Raw genomic sequence first — 24,210 nt, forward strand, 5'->3', positions numbered from 1 at the left:
CTGAATTCTTCATCAAATCAAGTGTCCATATGTGCATGGCTTTATGGCTTGGTCTTCAGGGATCAACATGTTTGTTTTTATGCCAATACCATGCTGGTTTTTTAATTAATTAATTAATAAACTAATAAATAAATTATTTTGTTTTGTTTTTCGAGACAGGGTTTCTCTATAGCTTTGGAGCCTGTTCTGGAACTAGTTCTTGTAGACCAGAGTGGCCTTGAACTCACAAAGATCTGCCTGCCTCTGGTGTATGCCACCACAGCCCAGCCATGCTGTTTTTATTACTAGTGCTCTGTAGTACAGACTGAAATCAGAAATGGTGAGAGCCTCCGGCAGTTGTTTTATTGTTCAGAATTGTTTTAGCTATCCTGGTTTTTTTCCATATGAAGTTGAGAATTGTTTTTTTAAGGTCTGTGAAGAATTATGTTGGAATTTTGATGGGGGTTACATTGAATCTGTAGGTTGCTTTTCGTGAGATGGCCATTTTTACACACTAATTCTACTAATCCATAAGCCTGGGAGAATTTTCCATCTTCTGATACCTTCTTCAATTTCTTTCTTCAAGGACTTGAAGTTTTTATCTCACAAATCTTTCACTTACTTGGTTAGAGTTATCCCAAGATACTTTGTATTTTTCTAAGGCTATTGTGAAAGGTGTTGTTTCCCTAATTGTTTCTCAGTTCATTTGTCAGACAGAATATTCTATAATGCCTTTGTAGATGCATGTATCCTCTTCATTAGAATCTCTGCACTGAGGGTAGGCTCCCTCTGTGTCTCCTGCTACATCTCCATGGGAGAAGCATCTTATGTGACACTCAGGCCACAGTGAACAGCTTAAGTGGTAATGCCTGGCCATTGCCACCCCGGGGTTAAGACTGTGGAGAGACAGGCATTGAAAACCCCGTGATGGGACATGGAAGTGACTCTAAGTTCAGTTAGCTTTTGGGAATTCATATGGAAGAAGGAGAGGACCTTCAAATGTGTGTATGTGAACACACACCCAAGAGAATGAGAGAGAGAGAGAGACAGAGAGACAGAGAGAGAGAGAGAAATCTCTATATTTGTAAGCTTTATTAACTTCTGTAGGAATTCCACTCAAAACTAAAAATTATTTGTTTCTTATTCTATTCTCATGAGACCCTGTTAGATAAGCTACCATACACTCTGTCCCGATGAAACACATTCTCCACAGATAGGTTACGGGCACCATGGGCAGATCTGGCAATGAGACAGACTAGGTAAACGCAGTGCCGTAGGACAACTTAGCAGTATTTAGAAAATGAGATCACAGGGCTGTTGCAGCAAGACTCTCTAGGCTGCTGGAATCAACATGGCTAACCCACATGACCACTGCCTTTCTTTTCCTCATTTTAGGGGTGTTTCCACATCATTAGCCTTGCAAAATTGCCCATTCCCACAATGCATCTGACACCATGGCACACCAGGAAAACTCCATTAAAAGAAGAAAGGGAGAACAAATGAACTTTCAGGATTGTTCTGACATAGTCCTATAATTTTCCACATTTCTCTCTACCTTAACTCATTAATAACATCCACAGCCTTCAAATTCTGTGAATAAGATGACTGTCCAAGATGGCACCATTGTGATTCTCTCAAGAAGCCTACACCTACCTTTAAGTGTATACTGAAGCCCTTTACTTAGTAAACCCTGCTTTAGAAAACCCAGGTTTGTTTTATACTGACTTGTCCTGAAATTGTTATCTGCAAAGTAATTCAGTACCTTCATCTCTCCCCTGGTGGGGTCTCTGAAAAGAACCCTGGCCACCTACAGACCAGTACTGAGCTGGGCCTCCCACAGCTACTGACAACAATGGCTCTGGTATGCAGAATGCCAGGATTTAGCAATTTACCAACTGAAAGTCATTCATAGGAAGTGACTAGAATAGGAAGGAAGTATGATTAGCTTTACAAGAACAAAGATGGAGAACTGAAGCTGCAAGGAAATAACCAGGTCTCCTGTCCACTTCCTTTCTTTTCCTAGCCTAGCAGACATTGACTACATGGTTGCTATAATGTCCTGACTAGTTTTATGTCAACTCAACACTAGCTAGAGTCACTGGAGAGGAGGAGGTCTCAACTGAAAGAATACCTCCATTAGATCAAGTTACAGACAAGTGTATAAAGCATTTTCTTAATTAGTGATTGTCACAGGAGGACCCCATCTATTGTGGATGGTGCCATTTTATAGTAGGAGGCCGCTCGTTTGTTCCTGCCTGCTCAGCCCTGAAATAACCACACAGAAACTATATTAATTAAATCACTGCTTGATCCATTAGCTCTAGCATCTTATTGGCTAACTCTTACATCTAAATTTAACTCATTTCTATTAATCTATGTATCACCACGTGGCTGTGGCTTACCAGCAAGTTTCCAGCACATCTGTTCCCAGAAGCTACACAGTGTCTCCTTATTCTGCCTTCTTTTTCCCAGCATTCAGTTTAGTTTTCCCCACCTAGCTCTACTCTGTCCTATCACAGGCCAAGGCAGATTCTTTATTCATTAACCAATCATATTCACAGTATACAAAGGGGAATCCCTCATCACCATCCCTAGGCTGGTGGCCCTGGGTTCTTTAAGAAAGTAGGATGAATAAGTCATATGAAGCAAGCCAGTAAGCAGTACCCCTCCATGGCCTCTGCATCAATTCCTGCCTCCATGTTCCTGCCCTGTTTGAGTTCCTGTCCTGACTTCATTCAATGATAAACAATGGTGATTGTTAGATCCAAAGGAAACTCTAGTTCCCAGAACTCCAAAAGGCTGTCCAAATATCCAGAAATGTGCTCAATCTGGACTATAGGAGAATTTCTGGTTATTAGATAAAAGTCAGAATTTCTCAGGAGTTTGTGAACCTGGTTTACCTCTCCCAAAAGAAATCATCTCCTTACTTGTGGCAGAATGGACAGATGGCTACTCGCCATGCCTATTTGCACGCTGAAGTACATGCTGGTCTCCAGGCTCCTCCAGTATCACAAGTGCCTGTTACACAGTTCAAAGTCCATGCTAATCTCCTAGCTCTCTCAACCTCCTTTCCTACTCCCTCAAGCTCATGGCTTCTTCCTTGTCCTTCCCCAGCTACTCATTCTCCTTACTGTAAGTGTTACTGCTCTGGAAGGGAAGATATCCTGTAAAAGCCAGGCCATATTTACAGCTCTGTTCTGGTGGGGGTGGTTTTCCCTCAGGGATGTAGCTGCTCTGCTCCTGCTCCTGTGAAAAGTGTTACTTCTCTGCCTCACTCCCCTGCATTCCAGTGAAAGGTCTTCACCCAAACCACATTCAAGAGATTTATTGGGAGGGAGGAATCCAGGAGGTTGGAAAAAGGCAGCTGTAAACTGAACAGATACAGGGCCTATATAGAGTTTCTTAGAGGCAGAGGTTTTCCAGGGTGAAGATTATCAGGGTGGAAATTGGTCAGATTTCAATCCTTAAACTTGGACAAGCTCAGGGATTAGCTAGATTCCATGCTCAGGAATTGGTTGGTTTTCATGCTGAGCTAGTCAGGGCCAGAGTGTGTTTCTTTCCCTTTTTAACCTTTTGACTCCGGTGTCAGGGTCAGTGAATTGGCTGTGGTCTCAGGGTCACGGTCCCTTTACCCTATACTTATAACCCTGCTATCTTTGCCATCTATCTATCTGTCTGTTTGTCTGTCTGTCTGTCTATCTCTCTCTCTTCCTCTATCTCTCTTGCTGGGAGATAATGCTCTTGTACCCTGTAAAGATTTGTCACTTGTATTGGTTTAATAAAACACTCATCGACCATTGGCCAGGCAGAAAGTATAGGCAGGGTGACCAGACTAGGAGAATTCTAGGAAGAGGAAAGATTCAGTCTGCAGTCATCAGCCAGATACAGAGGAAGCAATATGAGAATGCTTCACTGATAAAAGGTACCAAGCCACATGACTAACATAGACAAGAATTATGGGTTAGTTTAAGTTGTAAGAGTTAGTTAATATTAAGTCTGAGCTAATAGGCCAACCAGTTTATAATTAATATAAGCCTCTGTATGTTTTGTTGGAACTGAACTGCTGCAGGACCAGATGGGACAGAAACTTCTATCTACACTCTCTGATCTGTTCCTACTTCTCTTGTGTCTAGGTTCAGGCTGCTGGACATGTTCAAACTACTTCTTTCTCTCTTTCTTCTCTGGACTCTTCCAGATTCATCTGGGTGTTCTTTTTCTCCCATATCTACAATAAAAATCTTCCCCTTAATCATACCATGGAGTTGGCCATGTCATCAATTTACGTAAATGATGAAGCACAAGCCAAATAAACCCTTTCTTCCCCAAGTTGCTTTGGTTATGATGTTTCATCACAACAATGGTAACCCTAAGACATGTAGTAAGCTAGAAAAGAAGGCCAAATTATTCGAGTGGTTCAGGCTCGTGTGTTACATGCAGTCATAGGACAGCTATGGGAAACAGGTACGAATTATACACAAGGCTTGGAAAAGAAAGATATGAAAGAGAAGGAAGAATGGTCAGAACTAGGACAGATGTGCATTAAGGACTGAATGGGTGCTCCAGTCCTAATCAGACAGGAATTCTAGAAACTTAGTACCACCAGTGTCCTTAAAAATCATGTACTGACTCTGGGGTAAAGAGCACTTCCTGCTCTTGTAGAGGACCAGAATTTAATTACCAATATCCATATCAGGCAAGCTCACACCACCTGACCACCTATAACCTCAGATCCAGGGCATTTAATACCCTCTGCTGGCCTCCTTAGGTACATGCATGAGCACACACGCACACACACGCACACGCACACACACAGAGTTTTAAAATCATGTACTATGTGTGTTGTTTTCAGTCCTTTTTCCAAATTCTTTATTTACTTGTGCTTTGCCCTGTCTATGCTCCCTTCAGGCCAATTTGGTATTCCAGAAGGGGTCGTGTTCTCTATGCCTGTGAAATTTGAGAACGGAATGTGGGAAGTTCTTACAGACCTTGAGGGTGTTTCGCTGAGTAAGCAGATAATAAACTGGCTCACGGATGACCTGATTCAGGTATGGCAGAGGGCCTACGAAGGAGCTGGCTTTGATAACGATCTCAAAATGGTTCTGGCAGCTAAGACATGCATGAGCTCAATTTCTATCATGTTCCTGAAAACGATAAAGTAGCAAAGGTGTGGAAAATATATCAAAAACATGTCATGCATCTGGTTTTATAATTTTCAGTATGCTAAAAATATTTGTTTTAAATCAAGTATCAAATAATTTTTCTGCTGAAGAATGATTTAGCAGTTGCTGTCATTTAATGCTCTGATTATAACTTTTTCAACAGGAAAAACGTGTTGCATTTGGAGACTTAATAACTTTTCAGCCAGTTAAAGAAGGTAATCTCATAAATTTGTTGACTCATTGATCTGATGCCGAAAAGGTATTTACAGGGTGCTGTAGAGAAGGCTCAGTGGTTAACAGCACTGACTGCTCGAGGGACCTATGTTTGATTTTTCAACATCCATTTGGTGACACAAGCATCCACAACTCCAGTTTCAGGGTAGCCTTTTCTGGCCTCCTTTGTCAACAGACATGCATGTGGTATACAGATATATGGACAGGCAAAATGCTCATAAACATAAGATAAAAATAAATCTTTTTAAATTTTTTTAAAAGGTACCACAGGGCTGGAGAGGTGGCCTGTGGGTAGGAGCACTTGCTCTGCAAGAAGGAGTTTGGATTGGTGGCACTCACAAAGAAGAGCGAGTGTGGCCAAACATGTGTGCCTGTAACTCCCAACGCTTCAGGCAGGCAAGAAATGGGAAGGTCTCTGAGGCTTGCTAGCTGTCAACCAAGCTCCATTTCAATGAAAGACCCTGTCTTAAAAAACCAAAGTGGAGAGAGCTAGAAGAGCCATGACCTCTTCCTCTTGCCTCTGTGCACACATGGTCAGGCCCATGCACCTGCATTCACACTCACATACCATGCAGTGCTCACACACACATGTGCATGCATACACACAGCTATGAAATGCTTGTTATAGCTGAATTGCTTTTAATACTAATATAGATAACTAGACTACATATTTTGTTTTTAAAACTAAATTGTTAGCAAAATAAGTGGCTAAATTCAATGTGTCTTTAGAAATAAAGCATAAAATGCTAAAGAAATCACATTTTTAGAATACTGTGGCTTTGTAAGTTTTGTATATTCCACATTTACTAGTTTTTCAGAACTAGTATAACAAGTTAGCCTGCACCAGGTGGCCTAAGACTAAGATGTCAGTAAAGCCCTGTTCTCTGCAAGTTCTAGAGAAGAACCCTTCCTGGCTAGCCTGGCTTCTAGTAGAGGTGCTTGGCAGTGTTGAGTCGGAACCAGACCACATTCTTTGCCAGCCTGCACACATCTGTATGTGCCCTGGATGTTTGTGTTTCCAAATCTCTCGAGCCACAAGGACTAGACCTCATTGCATTTAAGACCAGTTTTGATTTCACTATGACTCCATTTAAATCTTGTATTTGTATTTTTTGTTATATGTATGTGTGTGTACATGCATGATTTATGTGTACCCCATGAGTGCAAAAGCCTGCAGAGACTACAGTAGAGTGTTGGGTCCCCTGGACATGGCATTTGCAAGCTTCCTTGTAGGTGTTGGGAACCAAAGTCTGGTCCTCTACGAGATCAGAAAATGCTCTTAACTGCTGAGCTGTCTCTTCAGCCCCCATAAGACCCTTATTTTAAATCGATTATCTCTGTCTACAAACAAGATTAAAAGTGCAGGCACCAGCAGTTAAAACTGCTATCTATCTTTGGGGAAGCACAGTCTAACCTATTATACCATATTTACTTTTAAATAACTTTATTTACAATCCAGTAAATATCAGTAAACATACTTTTCCCTTTGACGGTTTTCTAATCATGAACTCATAAGGAAGTGCTGCCTTCTCTCCTTTTAAGGCAGGCGGATCTCTGTGAGTTCGAGACCAGCCTGGTCTACAAGAGCTAGTTCCAGGACAGGCTCCAAAGCCACAGAGAAACCCTGTCTCGAAAAACCAAAAAAAAAAAAAAAAAAATTCCCAGCTGGGCATGGTAGCACACACCTTTAATCCTAGGAGGCAAAGGCAGGCTTATGTGAGTTTGAGGCCATCCTGGTCTACATAGTCTCTCTGAAGAGAAACCCTGTCTTGAAAAGCAGAGCAAAGAAAAACAAGCAAAAACAACAGCAAATTCTCAGTTTACATCTGGAAGAAGACATGTTGAAATGAATACACTTATCTATGCAAAGAGCATTAACCTAATGTCTTTCCCAACCTCAGATTCTCTTCTTCCACTAATATTTGTGGAGTACCAACAGTGAGCTGACAGTAGAAACTGAAAGTACAGGGGAGATAAAATAGATAGTGGCCACGCCAGATGCAAATGGCGTCTCTCTATACCTGAGGAATGAGAAGAAAGGGATTCTGGGGGTGCTTATGCCTGGGAATAAAAGAGAAAACCTTGGGCCAGGAACACACAGATGGACTTGTTTGGAAGAACAACAGAAGAACTTGGGTGGCCGAAGCCCAAGGAGAATGGCAGAGAGGCAGAGCCATAAAGAATGGCTGTGCCAGTTAATGGAAGACTTTGGGAACAGGCGGCAGAGGGATGATGAAAGAGGAGCAGAAGAGTCAGCCATACAGGACAGGCAATGCTGTCTGGTCCAGTGTGTAAATAGTTCAAAAAGCAAAGCTGTGCACAGAAAGCGAAGGGATGAGGAGAGCAGCACATTAACATGAAGAAAGGATGAATGTCAGCCAAGGCTCTCGAAACTGGGCAAAGGTGTATGTTTGTTGACAGGGGAAATGGCAGAGAGAGCGACATCATTCAGAATAGGTGATAAGCACATGGTGTGTGTCAGTAAAGGGTGTGAGTGGGACACGAGGAGCTGTAATATGAAAGCAACTGAAGGGCAAATTAGGGGCTACCATTCTGACAGTGAAATACCCATGCAATGTCTAAAACAGAAATATCAGAGAGATAATGTCTTAATCCTAGAGTTCAGAAAGTCCTGGACTATAGCTGTCAAATTGGGAGCTGTTGACTCATAAACAGTCATGGACACATGACTATGATGGATTTATCTGGAAAACAAGAGGATAAGGAAGGATCCAGCCTATGAGGGTTAAATAGAGCAGAGGAGGTTGGCAAAGGTGCTTGACGGAGAGATGGGATGAGATGATTTGATGTCATGGAAGGAAGACCAAGTTGTATGAGGCTGACAGTGGTGGGGAAGAGGGCCGGTCACATGAAATGAGACCCCAAACACACCCAATGGATGGATGGCCTAGAAGTCACTCATAGCTTTGGTGAGAATAATTTTATGGACTGAAAAGGGAAGACATGAGACCAGAAAGGACGTTAGATTGTTGAGCTCATGCGCTAAATGCTCTGGGCTAGAGGAATGTACTGGAAGGACTTTCTAAAGGAGATGGCAAACTACTGAGTTATGAGGAAAGCATGGGAAGAATGGTGAATAGGAGGGCTCTAGTCAGAGGGAGCAACGTCCACAAGAAGGAAGGAAAAATGCTCAGAGAACTGCTACAATTTCTATAGAAGTAGAGCTTGACCTGAGGAATGTCTGGAGACCGGGAACGGAACAAAGAACCATTTTAAACAAACAAGTGATTAGGGAGAGGAGAGAGACAGATGTAAATTTTAAGTTTAGAGTGGTTGTTATCTGTGATGTCTGATATGGTAGAATGAGTTGAAAGAAAACCTAGAAGCAAGAAGACCAGCTCTGCAGCCAGAGGAGAGCCCAATAAAGCAGTGGCCATAGCAGTTTGGAGGTGCAGCTAGATTTGAACAAAGCAGTGGCCATGGCAGTATGGAAAGAGTTACTGTTGACAGAAGTTGGGAAATCTCAAACAGAGGGGAAGAAAAAGTCAAGGGAGTCTACAATGTGCCCAAGAGTTTGGGATGGGAAAATGGCTCAGTAGCTTAAGCCCTTGGTCGCAAGGGTGAGGATGCAGGCGGAAGGCAGACAGGAGGATCTTTGGTGCTTGCTAGACAGGCTAGACAAAGAGTGAACTCTAGATTCAAGGAGACCATTTCTCAAATAAGGTAGAGAGCTGAAATCAACCTCTTGCCTACACACATACACATGTATAAACACACATGGGTAAATGCACACATGGACACACACACAAGCAAAGTGCCCAGGGGATTTTTGGCTTTAGGATATATCATTTAAGACTATCCCTGGAATAGAATTCCCCAACAGTAAGCACCAAATGGGTTAACAATGTGGAGCTATTGATCTCAGTCCTAAGAACAGCAACAGCTCCAGCTGGCCGCATTGACTGACATCGTCATTCGCTATGTGTGCTTTCATGAGGATGACGGGCAGGGCATGATTAAGGGAGAGCATAGAGAAGAGGGAGCAGGTTTTCAGGAATCCTGTAAGTGAACGTGTCCTCTGGACAATGGACACATGTCTCCATGCATAAGAGAGATCTAGGTGGGAAAGGAAGAGATGGAGTGATCAGCAACCATTATTTTATTTCTTAGAAGAAGCTGGTAACTATGTGGACCTCTAGGAGGAGGTCCCAAGTGACTAGAAAACGAACACTTCCTCACCCGTGGTCCCTAATTCCTTTGGACTTGGTTTTGTGGATAATTACACATCCAAAAAAATTGGACATACATATCCAAAAATAAAAAGAAATGGGTAGATAGCTGGATAGGTAAATATTAATGTTTAGCTGCCATTAGGAAGAGGATGAAGCTAGAGCAGAGTGAGATGAGTCCTCACGGCAGAACACAGGATCAGATCTAATCCAGAAGCATGTCTAGTGTTAAGTCTGGAGGGTGGGGCTGCAGAGGGAGGTGCCTGTGTGGGCAGGGAGAGCACAGAACAAAGCAGGAGGCAGGGGCAAATCTCTGGAGTCAAAGACCATAATGAAGAAGGGAAGCTGGAAATAACTAATTTTGAAAAGGAGATACATTATGTGGAAAAGGTACAGGGAGTTCAATGCAAGTCAGAGACCAAAACCAAGAGTCCAGAGTGTGATTGTGGGATTCCTTAAGACGATGCCCAGCTTCCTGGATGCAGAAGTGGAACATGCCCCAAATATTAGCCTGTGCTTTTATCCTAAATATTAATGTGTGCTTCTATCCTATTTTGCTTCTATCCTATCAATGCTGTGTTCCACATATTACTCTAAGGTTTTTCATACTGACTTTATTTGTAAGAATAAATTATCTCCCTAAAGTTTTTTTTTTCTTTTTCTCACTTTCTCTCCTTTTATTACTCAGGCTTTAAGTGGTTGGGGTGATTTGGGTACCTACATTGAACACGGGAATGGAAGAAACCAGTCTTGTTGTTTTGCTTAGCCTCTGAGGAAGTGGCTAAGGCAAAGAGGTTGAAAGGAACTGTGATACAGATAGACTGTATTTGGTGGGTCTGTATTTGCACAAAGAAGGAAAAAATAATGAGAAATCAAGTTTTCAAAGCCCAACCAGAGGTGATATTAAACGTCTAAGAATCAGTCAGTGCAAATTCCAACCAAAGATGGTTGCTTTCTTTCAGAATGAACTAGTGAGAAGAAACTGACAGAAGGCTTTAGACCAAGGAGGATTTAGTGGAATATGGACAGAATGTGAGACTGGGGAATTCAGAGCTTGGCTGATGATCCAGTCCCCAGAACAGAGCCAAAACAAACACAGCCCATAGGCAAGATGGGAGGTGTTCAGGTTGTAGAAGTCCAAGGAGCAGCTGGTTTTAACTTGAGTTCTTTTATTCTTAAAATTTACAGGTCCTCTGGGTGGCTGCATGGGTTTGGCAGGCAAGAATGTAATTTTCTTCCTCTAGAAAGGGCTTCAAAACTGTCATCCTCAGTTTGACTCATTGACTGGTAACTGGTCCTAAATTTCTCAACTATGCTTGACTATGAAGAGTCTTGTGAAAGAATATGACATGGTATAAACTGAATTTTTATTTATTAGCAAAGGTTTACATTGCTTTTTACTTTGTTACCTTTGGACCTTGTATCCACCCCAAAAATAAAGCCCACTGTCCCAGATTGTAGTGGGAGCTGCGGGCTGTGTTCCTGCCGCCCCAGCTCCTGGTCACCTGGCTAGCTTATGCCCTGAAATAACAACACACAAATTGTATTCTTTTAAACACTGCTTGGCCCATTAGCTCTAGCCCTTACTGTCTAATTCTCATATCCCGATCTGTGTAGCACCAGTCTTACTGGGAAAGATTCAGCATGTCTGACCTGGCGGCTGGCTGCATCGCGTCTGCCCGGGAGAGGGGAGCATGGTGTCTAAGCTCACTTCCTCTTCCTCCCAGCATTCTGTTTTGTTTATTCCACCCACCTATGTTCTAACCTATGAGGGCCAAGCAGTTTCTTTATTATTTAACCAATGACCTTCCTCCATCACCAGATATTCCAAAAATAACCAGAGCATTGTACTTCTCATTTTGGAGATCTCTGTTAACTAGCTCATCAGTGAGAAAATTCATGTAGGAGGCTTGTGAGATCTCTTCAGTTACTTTAATACTTAATAATCTGACCTTCATGCTATAAACTAAATTTTAAAAAGGTCAAAATATCTCTGACTTCTCCACAAACGACAGCCAGGGAGAGTATAAGGCCATGAGTAGTAAGTAGACTTGGGTGGAGGAAAAATATGTTCCATTCAATCTAAGAATTTTCACTGAGTTTCAAATAAAGAAATTTAATCATCTGTTAGCCATAAAACAGTTAAGACCTTCAAAATCCTCATCCCGTACTAAAAAATAAGATCATATTTTATACTTGATCCTATCCCAAATGTCAAGCTACATGAGATCATATTTTAAAGGTACTAATAAATCCTCGTAGCAAACTATAGAGTATTCCTTGAGCTTCACGGAATCACTGATTTCTGTGAGAGACAATGGAAATACAATAAATAAGGAGGCTGTCATAGTTAGGGTTGCTGTTGTTGTGTTAAAACTCTGACCAGAAACAAGCTTGGGAAAGAACAGGTTTATTCATCCTACACTTGTACCTGAGAGACTACCATCAAAAGAAGTCAGGGCAGGAAGTCAGAGCAGGGACCTGGAAGCAGGAACTGATGCAGAGGCGATGGAGGAGTACTGCTTATTGGCAGCTCATGCTGCTTTCTTAAATCTCCCTGGACCACCAGCCCAGAGTGGCACTATCCACTGTGAGCTGGGACCTTCCATATCGATCATCAAAATGCCCGGCAGGGTTGCCCACAGACCAGTTCTAAGGAGGCATTTTCTCAAGTGAAGTTCCCTCTTCCCAGATGACTAAAGATTGCATCAAGTTGACATAAAACTTGCTAGCACAGAAGCTCTAGTCATACAAACTGTATAGGAGAAGGGCCTAAGAGCCTATGACATGCCAAGACTCACAGTTTAACAAAACAGGGTTTTGAAAATCAAGACTCACAGTTTAACAAAACAGGGTTTTGAAAATCAAGACTCACAGTTTAACAAAACAGGGTTTTGAAAATCAAGATGAGAGACAGCCAAGCGGCGGGACCCGGCGCAGCACAGAGAGCCAAGTGCGCAACTCCGAGAGCAGATCGTCCCACTACAATTAAATCAAAGAGGGAGGCCTTTTGTTGGCAAGGTCCCTGGCAAACGGGGAGCCGGGTCCTGTTCCTGAAGACCCTTCTGAGTGGGGAGAGGGATCTTGGCCTGCGACAGGAGCCAGGAAACGGAGCGAGGGCATTTTGTAAGCCCCTGGCCAGCAGGGAAACCTGATCCGGTTTTAAAAGACCCATTAGATAGCATCAATAGGAGGTGATGGGCAGGTGCCAAGGCAAGAATTCACCCAACAATCTGAAAACAACATAAACACCAGAACCCAATGATCTTACAACAGAAGGACTTGAACACCCTAACACAGAAGAAGGGGGAAAAATTGACTTTATAAAAGCAATAGAGTCCCTTAAACAACATGTAAAAAACGCCCTTATAGAAATGGATGAGAAGTATAACAAAAAGTTTGAAGAAAGGAGTAAACACGTACATGATACCCTAGGAAACGAAGAAAAAGCAATCAAACAGGTAATGGAAACAGTTCAAGAATTGAAAACTGAAATGAAAGCAAGGAAGAAAACACAAACTGAAGACCAGCTGGATATGGAAAGTCTAGGTCAACGAGCAGAGTCTACAGAAACAAGCATAATCAATAGAATACAAGAGATAGAAGAAAGACTCTCAGATTCTGAGGACACCATAGAGAAAATGAACGCACTGATCAAAGAAAACAGCAAAGCCAACAAATTCTCATCACAAAACATTCAGGAAATATGGGACACAATAAAAAGACCAAACCTAAGAATAATAGGGATAGAAGAAGGAGAAGAGTCACAGCTCAAAGGCCCAGAAAATATTTTTAACAAAATTATGGAAGAAAACTTTCCCAACATAAAGAAAGATATTCCTTTGAATATTCAAGAAGCATACAGAACACCAAACAGACTGGATCAAAGAAAAACATCTCCTCGTCATATAATAATCAAAACACAAAATATACAGGTTAAAGAAAGAATATTAAGAGCTGCAAAGGAAAAAGGCCAAGTAACTTATAAAGGTAAACCGATAAGACTTACACCTGACTTCTCTATGGAAACTATGAAAGCCAGAAGGTCCTGGATAGAGGTACTGCAGAAACTAAGAGACCATGGATGCAAACCCAAACTACTATACCCAGCCAAGCTATCGTTCACTATCAATGGGGAAAACAAGACATTCCAGGATAAGAACAAATTTAAAGAATACGTAACCACAAATCCAACTCTACAGAAAGTAATAGAAGGAAAATCACAACCCAAGGAATCCAACATTGCCAACACTGCCTACAATAACTCAGGCATCTAGTGACCCTTCACCAAAGCATCTCAAAGAAGGGAGACACACAAACTCTACTACCAAAAACAATAAGAATAACCAGAGTAAACAACCACTGGTCATTAATATCACTTAATATTAATGGTCTCAATTCACCTATAAAAAGGCACAGGCTAAGAGATTGGATACAAAAACAGGATCCAACATTCTGTTTGCAAGAAACACATCTCAACCACAAAGACAGGCATCTACTCAGAGTAAAGGGTTAGGAAAAGGTGTTTCAAGCAAATGGTCCTAAGAAAAAAGCAGGTGTGGCCATACTAATTTCTAACAAAACTGACTTCAAACTAAAATCAATCAGAAGAGATCGAGATGGACACTTTATACTGATAACAGGAACAGTCCATCAGGAAGAAGTCTCAATCCTGAATATCTACACCCCTAATAAAAAAAGCACCCACTTATGTAAAAGAAATATTACTAGAACTCAAGGCAGACATCAAACCACACACACTAGTAGTAGGAGACTTCAACACACTTCTCTCTCCAATGGACAGGTCAATCAGACAGAAAACTGATAGAGAATTAAGAGAATTGTTGGAGGTAATGAAGCAAATGGACTTAACAGACATCTATAGAACACTCCACCCAAATAGGAAAGAATACACCTTCTTCTCTGCAGCTCATGGAACCTTCTCAAAAATTGACCACATACTCAGGAACAAAGGAAACCTCCACAGATACAAAAAAATATCAGTGTCCACCTGTGTCTTATCAGATCAACACGGACTAAAGTTAGAAGGCAACAACAATGCTACCCCCAGAAAGCTGATAAACTCATGGAAACTGAACAGTAAACTACTGAACCACACCTGGGTCAAGGAAGAAATTAAGAAAGAAATTAAAGTCTTCCTTGAATTTAATGAAAATAAAGAGATAACATACTCAAACCTATGGGACACGATGAAAGCAGTGCTAAGAGGAAAGTTCATAGCACTAAGTGCCCACTTAAAGAAAACGGAGAAAGCATACATTAGGGACTTAACAGCACACCTGAAAGCTCTAGAAAAAAAAGAAGCAGACGCGCCCAGGAGGAGTAGAAGACTGGAAATAATCAAACTGAGGGCAGAAATCAACAAAATAGAAACACAGAAAACAGTCCAAAGAATCAATGAAACAAAAAGTTGGTTCTTGGAGAAAATCAATAAGATCGACAAACCCCTATCCAAACTAATTAAACAACAGAGAGAGAACATGCAAATAAATAAGATCAGAAATGAAAAGGGGGACATAACCACAGACACAGAGGAAATTCAGAGAATCATTAGATCTTACTACAAAAGCCTGTATGCCACAAAACTGGAAAATGCAAAAGAAATGGACTTTTTTTTTTTAGATAAGTACCATATACCAAAGCTAAACCAAGACCAGGTGAACGATCTAAATAGACCTGATAGTCGCAAAGAACTGGAAACTGTTATCAAAAATCTCCCTTCCAAAAAAAGCCCAGGACCAGATGGTTTCAATGCAGAATTCTACCAGAACTTCCAAGAAGAGCTAATACCTATACTCCTTAAGGTATTTCACACTATAGAAACAGAAGAGTCATTGCCAAATTCCTTTTATGAAGCTACAGTTACCCTGATTCCAAAACCACACAAAGACCCAACCAAGAAAGAGAATTACAGGCCTATCTCACTCATGAATATCGACGCAAAAATTCTCAATAAAATACTGACAAACCGAATCCAAGAACACATTAGAAAAATTATCCATTATGATCAAGTAAGCTTCATCCCAGAGATGCAGGGCTGGTTCAACATATGCAAATCTATCAATGTAATCCACCATATAAATAAACTGAAAGAAAAAAACCATATGATCATTTCATTAGATGCTGAAAAAGCATTCGACAAAATTCAACACCCCTTTTTCATAAAGGTCTTGGAGAGATTAGGGATACAAGGGTCATACCTAAATATAATAAAAGCTATTTACAGCAAGCCGACAGCTAACATTAAATTAAATGGGGAAAAACTCAAAGCCATCCTACTAAAGTCAGGAACACGACAAGGATGTCCACTCTCTCCATACCTCTTCAATATAGTGCTTGAAGTTCTAGCAATAGCAATAAGACAATATAAGGGGATCAAGGGGATCATATTGAAAAGGAAGAAGTTAAGCTTTCGTTATTTGCAGATGATATGATAGTATACATAAGCGACCCCAAAAACTCTACCAAAGAACTCCTACAGCTGATAAACATCTTTAGTAACGTGGCAGGATACAAGATCAACTCCAAAAAATCAGTTGCCTTCCTATACACTAAGGATAAGGAAGCAGAGAGGGAAATCAGAGAAGCATCACCCTTCACGATAGCCACAAATAGCATAAAATATCTAGGGGGTAACTCTGACCAAGGAAGTGAAAGATCTATTTGACAAGAACTTTAAGTCTTTGAAGAAAGAAATTGAAGAGGACACCAGAAAATGGAAGGATCTCCCTTGCTCTTGGATTGGGAGGATCACATAGTAAAAATGGCAATTCTACCAAAAGCAATCTATAGATTCAATGCAATCCGCATCAAAATCCCATCAAAATTCTTCACAGACATGGAGAAGACAATAATCAACTTTATATGGAAAAACAAAAAACCCAGGATAGCCAAAACAATCTTATACAATAAAGGATCGGCTGGAGGCATTACCATCCCTGACTTCAAACTCTATTACAGAGCTACAGTATTGAAAACAGCTTGGTATTGACATAAAAACAGAGAAGTCGACCAATGGAATCGAATAGAAGACCCTGACATTAACCCACAAACCTATGAACACCTGATTTTCGATAAAGGAGCTAAAAAGTATACAATGGGAAAAAAAGAGCATCTTCAACAAATTGTGCTAGCAAAACTGGATGTCAATCTGTAGAAGAATGAAAATAGATCCCTATCTATCATCATGCACAAAACTCAAGTCCAAATGGATTAAAGACCTCAGTATCAGTCTGAACACACGGAACCTGATAGAAGAGAAAGTGGGAAGTACTCTACAACACATGGGCACAGGAGACCACTTCCTACGTATAACCCCTGCAGCACAGACATTAAGGGCCTCATTGAATAAATAGGACCTCCTCAGACTGAGAAGCTTCTGTAAAGCAAAGGACACTGTCACTAAGACAAAAAGGCAACCCGCTGACTGGGAGAAGATCTTCACCAACCCCGCAACTGACAAAGGTCTGATCTCCAAAATATATAAAGAACTCAAGAAACTAGACCGTAAAAGGCTAATCAACCCAATTATAAAATGGGGCAAGGAGCTGAACAGAGAATTCTCAACAGAAGAAGTTCAAATGACCAAAAGACACTTAAGGTCATGCTCAACCTCCTCAGCCATCAGGGAAATGCAAATCAAGACAACTTTAAGATACCATCTTACACCTGTCAGAATGGCTAAAATAAAAAACACCAATGATAGCCTCTGCTGGAGAGGTTGTGGAGAAAGGGGCACACTCATCCATTGCTGGTGGGAATGCAAACTTGTGCAACCACTTTGGAAAGCAGTGTGGCGGTTTCTCAGGAAATTCGGGATCAACCTACCCCTGGACCCAGCAATACAACTCTTGGGAATACACCCAAGAGATGCCTTATCATACAACAAAATTATATGCTCAACTATGTTCATAGCAGCATTGTTTGTAATAGCCAGAAACTGGAAACAACCTAGATGCCCTTCAATGGAAGAATGGATGAAGAAAGTATGGAATATATACATATTAGAGTACTACTCAGCAGTAAAAAACAGTGACTTCTTGAATTTTGCATGCAAATGGATGGAAATAGAAAACACTATCCTGAGTGAGGTAAGCCAGACCCAAAAAGAGGAACATGGGATGTACTCACTCATATTTGGTTTCTAGCCTTAAATAAAGGACATTGAGCATATAATTTGTGATCCTAGAGAAACTAAATAAGAAGGTGAACCCAAAGAAAAACATGTAGGCATCCTCCTGAATATTAACCTTCATCAGGCGATGAAAGGAGACAGAGGCATAGACCCACATTGGAGTACCGGACTGAAATCTCAAGGTCCAAATCAGGAGCAGAAGGAGAGAGAGCACGAGCAAGGAACTCAGGACCGTGAGGGGTCCATGCACACACTGAGACTATGGGGATATTCTATTGGGAACTCACCAAGGCCAGCTGGCCTGTGTCTGAAAGAGCATGGGATAAAACTGGACTTGCTGAACATAGCGGACAATGAGGACTACTGAGAACTCAAGAACAATGGCAATGGGTTTTTGATCCTACTGCACGTACTGGCTTTGTGGGAGCCTAGGCAGTTTGGATGCTCACCTTAGTAGACCTGGATGGAGGTGGGGAACCCTGATTGCTCTTCGGGCTGACGAGGGAGGGTTACTTGATTGGGGCAGGGTGAGGGAAATGGGAGGCGGTGGCAGGGAGGAGGCAGAAATCTTTAAGAAGAAAGAAAAAAAGAAAGAAAGAAAGAAAGAAAGAAAGAAAGAAAGAAAGAAAGAAAGAAAGAAGAAAATCAAGATGAAGGAAACATGATTGGCGATATAAACATTCAGAGGGAGAGGAAAGATCCAGTAACATGAAGTAGAAAACCTAAACAAGTTTTAAAGTTACTTTAGAACTAAGACGGCAGAGGAGAACTAAATGGGTGTTTGTTCAGAAACAGCACTGTATTGGTCATTCAGCTTAAGAGTTCTAGAAATCCGCCATTTAGCAGTGTGCACGCTAATGGTGCTGCATGGTGTTTCTACGTTTTCATGAGGTAGTTTTCATGTGAGATGTATTTTATATCACAGATGGAAGAAGTGGGGAGAGAGGGAGGAGCCATGCTAGGTGCTTTAAAACACATCAAACAGATGCTTGCCTTCCAAAGTAGCTCCTTTATAGCATGTGAAATAGCAGAGCAAAGAGGAAAAATTCAGTTCTGAGAGATGTCTTTGTTCTGGTCATTATTGTAAAAAACAACTGGAAGTCACTTCACACGGTTCAAGGAGCATGTTGAGAAGAAGGCACTGGCAGATTCAGTGTGAGGTCAGGGCCAGATTTATTATTTATTTTTCTGTCTTCACATGGAAAACAAGCCCAAACAAATTTTTATGGGCCTGTTTTAGAAGACTGTGATTCTGAATTCACCAAGGCTCTACCCTCCTATAGTGATATATGATTGTGTTTTAATAAATAAAGCTTGCCTGAAGATCAGAGGGCAAAGCAACCACACTAGTCAGCCATACAGGCCAGGGAGTGGTGGCACATACCTTTAACCCCAGGATTTGGGAGACAGGCAGAGGGAACTCTGTTATTTCAAGGCCACCCTGGGTTACACAAGATTGAATCTGTCTAAAAGAGAAATGGAGCTCACACAAAGGTGATCCCAGCACTTGAAATCATACACCTTTAATCCTGGCACTAAGGAGGTGGAGACAGAGTTATATGGCTGTACAGAGAGAGGCGGAGGTGGAGACAGAAGTTATATGGCTGTACAGAGAGAGGAAGATAAAGAAGAGACAGAAACTCAGTGGAGTGTGGGGTCTGAGGTAGGTGGAGAGTGTTGCAGAATTGCCCTTTCGGTCTGAAGATTTGGTATAAGTAAAAGGTCTCTCTAGTGGTTGATTGTTTTGCTTTTCTCATCTTCAGGCTGAACCCCAGTATCTGTCTCTGGGTTTTTATTATTCATGCTACACCCTCCTCTGGTCACCTCCCCCAAGTTCAACCTTTCAGTATAATCGTGAGAAGGTTTGCACTTCAACATATGGGTTGATAGGGTGCAGAACACAATTGTTTACATCCTGTGGAGAAGCAGTGCTGGGACAGAGGCCTAGGCAGGGTGGAAGCAGTTGGGGGTCCCTGTGGTAACTGGGAGGGTAAGGAAAGACTTCCCGGAACAGATGATGTAGGTGCTGGGCTGCGTGGTGATGGATCCTTCCTTCCTGGGATTTAGAACAAAAGTGTGTATTTGAAGTGGAGAGGAGAGGGGGATACTAAAAGGCACCTCCCTCAGCAAAGAGGCCTTTTGGGTAACCAAGGCAAGGCCAGAGGTGCATAAGGGTTAGGACAGGGGATGCAAAATAGACCTGACAGACCTGGGAAAGTAGGAAGCAATCACGTGATGTTTGGCAATAATAGGTTATTTGGCTGGTGGATGGTTGACCAAATCATGGACTAGTTGGAGGTCAAGCCTTCTGAACTACCCTGGCCATTTCAGTAGCCTCTAGAGGTCGTTTACAGCCCTGTCACTGTCCAGAGACCTGGGCCCCAGCTTCAGCAGAGCTTGAGAAGCCTGGATTTAATCCGGAGAGGAATTATTCCTGCAGGAAGGCTGACTGGCAGTGCAGAGGCCCGGAGAGAACTGCGAATCTATAAAATCTGTCATGAAGAAGGTGACTAGCTGATTTCTGGGATGAGCAGACAAGAAACCAAGCTATAGAAAACACATTCTCTAGAATAATTCCAGTTTAAGTTGCTAGTTGAAATTTGAGGTACTTAACCTTCTGCCAAGTGATATCCTTAGTCGAAGATATTAGATATCAGACTAAAGAACTCTGAGGCCCCTGACTGAGTAGAGAAGATGGCACTGATTTCAGGCTTTGGGGATATGTGTGATTTTTTGAATAAGCATTAAAATCAAGCATACCATATAGTTTTTTTCTGAATTGGGCAGCAAAATGTTAATTATTAAGAAAATCAACTTAATCACCAGGACTTTCCCATTGAAATATTATAAAACTAGCAACAAGGGGGTTAAGAGAGCTGTTTTTCCAGTGAACTGGGAAAGGATAGAACAGTACAGCACAGAATAGACCAGGGCAGCACAGGACAGAACAGGACAGGGCAGCACAGGACAGACCAGGACAGCACAGGATAGACCAGGGCAGCACAGGACAGAACAGGACAGGGCAGCACAGGACAGACCAGGATAGCACAGGATAGACCAGGGCAGCACAGGATAGACCAAGACAAAATAGAATAGAGAAGACAGCAGAAAGAGAGGGAGAGAGGAAAAAAACAATAGATAAATAAATTCTATACATATTAATAATAGCGTATACAACATATCAATACCATAATCTGTATGTTAATATGCTTTAATAATATGTATATATTAATATTACACATACACACAATGTGAAGCCAGGCGTGCTCCTGCCTGTGATCCTAGTATTTAAGTAGTTAACTAACTTCTCAGAATCAGAAACCAGCCTGAGCTAAACATTGAGATACTTTCTCAAAAAAAAAAATGAAACGAATGGTAAGTAAAAAGAGATTAGAAAGCAGTTTTTTGGTTAATTAGGAGTATTGTGGAAAGTAATTTTTAGTCAATCTGCGTGTCCACAAACATGATGAACTATGATATCACACACACACACACACGCACACACACACACACACAGAGAGAGAGAGAGAGAGAGAGAGAGAGAGAGAGAGAGAGAGAGAGAGAGAGAGAGATTTAACTATTAAACTTGGCACAAAGTTTGAAAAGCACCAACTCAGACTATCTCACAGGCTGTTTGTGATATTTGAACCCTGACTTTTACATTTCAGTTCCAGAACGTAAGGATAGCATACATCCCAACACGGGCTCAGCTGAAGAAAAGGAGCCAGGAGTGTCAGACGGTGAGTGGTGGAACCTCGCGGTCAGGCTCCTGTCTAGCTGCAGAGCTCGAGACGGTGGGAAGAAGGGTTCAGGAACAACCCAGTCTCTCCCTTATGCCCCATAAACACTTGGAGAAGGGGATGAAAGCACTGGTAACTGCTCTCATACTGAAACCGCTTCCTCAAACCTCGAACTCCCAAGACACTTTAGCTCAGTCCTGGCCCCACTTTTCTCTACTCAACTCTCCTTTACAAAGCCCAAAATAGCCAACGGAGCAGAAGGGAGTCCTCTTCAGAGAGTCCCGAGAGCGGGAGCCCGAGAGACCCAAGTGAGAATGCTCTTTGACTCTGACAACTTTGTTCTCAGCAGTTGAACTGGGAGTAGGCAGAGAAAACTTGAGAACACCAGTACAGAAGCAAGTATGGGTTCTAAATGTGCGCACACAAATCAGTGGCTAAAACAACAATCCAGTGTGCTTATCCAGATCCCTTTCTGTAGAAGAAAGTCGGGCATCACGGGGCAGTTGCCCAGTGATTTGCACTGGGAGGCCAGCGTTTGTGGGAGTTAGCAGAGTTGGAGCACAGTTCTCTGTCGGGACAGCTGCTTGCTCTGTGGTACATGGAGCCAGGACTCCGTACAGACGTGGCCTCACCCCTTGCAGCTCCTAATAGAGCAAGGCCCCGGGGAAGTGCCTAGGAGGAAGGAACGAGACAGGAGAAAGCAAGAATGGCCACAACAGTCGACACGCTTTAAATAGTAATTCTTTTCATTCTCTACTTGCTGCAGAGGATTTTTCAGATCTGAATTATTAGCTCACCTCTGAAAATTTATAAATTCGAGAATCCACAAATGGTAGATGGTAGACAAAGCGTTAATAAGCTCTCGGTTGTCTTCCTCTACAAGCGGGATTGGTTAGCAGCTGATCCGGGCTCCACGCAGTACAATTCTCCCCTAACAATTGCCCCCAACAATGCGGTAGAGATTCGGTGGCTGACTCGCTTCCCTGGAACCTCTTCTCTCTAATGACCAACCCATGATAAGGGCCGTCTATTCTTTCTTCAGGATGAATGATAGAATAAGCTAGGAGATGTGTCCAGCCTTGTGAGTTCCCTTCGTCAAAGCATTTGTCTGAGGTCTCCCCAAGTTCTCCCTTTTTCTTACGAAAACAGTTGATATGGCTTTCTTAGTGGCCTGTACAAGTCAGGATGTACCTCCCCCTTGTGTGTAACATCCTGTAAGCACAGCCCAGTGCACTTCCTGTTCTGACAGTGCGCGTGTTGGGCTTGGGAATGAGCTGGCTGCGAAGGACTAGAACGGGTGCACTGAGGAGAGGCGAGACCCAGGGATGGAATGGGGAGACTGGAGCTGCACCCACAGTTCAGAATGAGGAGCAAAGACAGGAAGACACACACGGAAGCAGTCACGTCAGCAAGGACGCCAGAATTCACACTGCCGTGTGGAAATGGTTCACTCACCACAGTCACCACGGATCCTGCCCCACACATGCTTCCTCTCAGTCACTGAGCCAAACTGGAGGCAGGAATCTGGTGGGCGGTGGGAGAGGAGGACACAGCTAAGCTAAACAGAAGTTACCGGTGAATTTTAGAGATTGTTACATCTTTCCATGTTTTCTTCTCTTTACAGACTCTGAGGGAAAAACTGGGGACCAACAATAGCTCCAACCAGACCAAATTCAAAGGAATTGAAATTGTATGAAATGAAGACCCCTGAGTGTCTGCATTTAGGGAAGAGCAATTAAACAGCAGTTAGCAGACTAACAGCTCCAGTGCAGCCACTGTGCTGCCAGCGTCTACTCCCACTTTTGTTGATTTTTGCATGTCCTCAAAAATAAATGGATGCCAACCACTGTTGTCAGTACTTTAACCGAGTGCCGTCAATCAGCGTATCTTTGTCTGGACACCACCTGTTGCCTTCCAGCTGGTCATCCTGGACCTCGCTATATAGAACAAGCTGGCCTTTGACCCCAAGTGTGTACCTCCACGCCCAGCTTCCACCTGTCATTCTTGAACTGGGACGCTAAGGCCATGTGTCCACATCTCCTCAACACCTCAGCTGATTGGGCCAGAGCCAAAAAGAACAGAGTCATCAACTCATCCCCCTCTCTCTTCTCCTCTTCTCTCCTTCCCCTGCCTCCCATCCCTTCTCCCCTCCATCCCTCTGCACACAGAACCCTGTTAGCTGAGACAAGAGGATGAGCAGTTGGTATCAAGTCCAGCAAATGGCAGTAAACCGAGAAAACTGAAAACTCTGTGGGATCTTCTGGTCTAGTCAAGCCACTCTCCTTCTGAAAACCCAGATGTGCTAAGCTTGCTTTGGAAATATTTGGTATAAGAGTCGCTGCAACAAATAATATAGTTTGGTTAATATTGACTAACTAGGCTTCTATCACTTGACACGTGATATGGTCTGAATTTTGAAAGAAAAGCAGATTTTTCCCAAAGAATCACACCATGGTGTTGTAATATGAGCGGCGGGGCTGCGTCCCCGGCACCCAGCCGCCCGCATGGCTAGCTTATGCCCCAAAATAATTACACGGAAACTGTATTTTTTTAATCACTGCCTGGCCCATTAGTTCCAGCCTCTTATTGGCTAGCTCTTACATATTGATCTAACCCATTTCTAATATTCTGTGTAGTACCACGAGCTGGCTTACCAGGAAAGATCTTAACCTGCGTCTGTCTGGAGTGGGAGAATCATGGCGACTCCTGACTCAGCTTCTTTCTCCCAGCATTCTGTTCTGTCTACTCTGCCT

At 42.4% G+C, this 24,210-nt stretch overlaps 1 protein-coding gene across 1 annotated transcript in view; it reads left to right on the forward strand.

Annotated features, from left to right (window-relative positions):
- The window catches only part of Mdh1b (malate dehydrogenase 1B), a 45,383-nt gene extending 22,260 nt beyond the window's left edge, over positions 1 to 23,123 (forward strand). The window contains exons 8-11 of the mRNA XM_057762618.1: positions 4,885 to 5,024; positions 5,302 to 5,353; positions 21,386 to 21,457; positions 23,082 to 23,123. Of these exons, the coding sequence (XP_057618601.1) occupies positions 4,885 to 5,024; positions 5,302 to 5,353; positions 21,386 to 21,457; positions 23,082 to 23,113 (296 nt within the window). The 3' untranslated portion in view covers positions 23,114 to 23,123. The remainder of the gene's footprint in view (positions 1 to 4,884; positions 5,025 to 5,301; positions 5,354 to 21,385; positions 21,458 to 23,081) is intronic.
- Positions 23,124 to 24,210: the final 1,087 nt, after the last annotated feature.

Source organism: Chionomys nivalis, chromosome 2 (assembly GCF_950005125.1).
Source record: "Chionomys nivalis chromosome 2, mChiNiv1.1, whole genome shotgun sequence".
Classification (NCBI taxonomy): Eukaryota; Metazoa; Chordata; class Mammalia; order Rodentia; family Cricetidae; genus Chionomys; species Chionomys nivalis.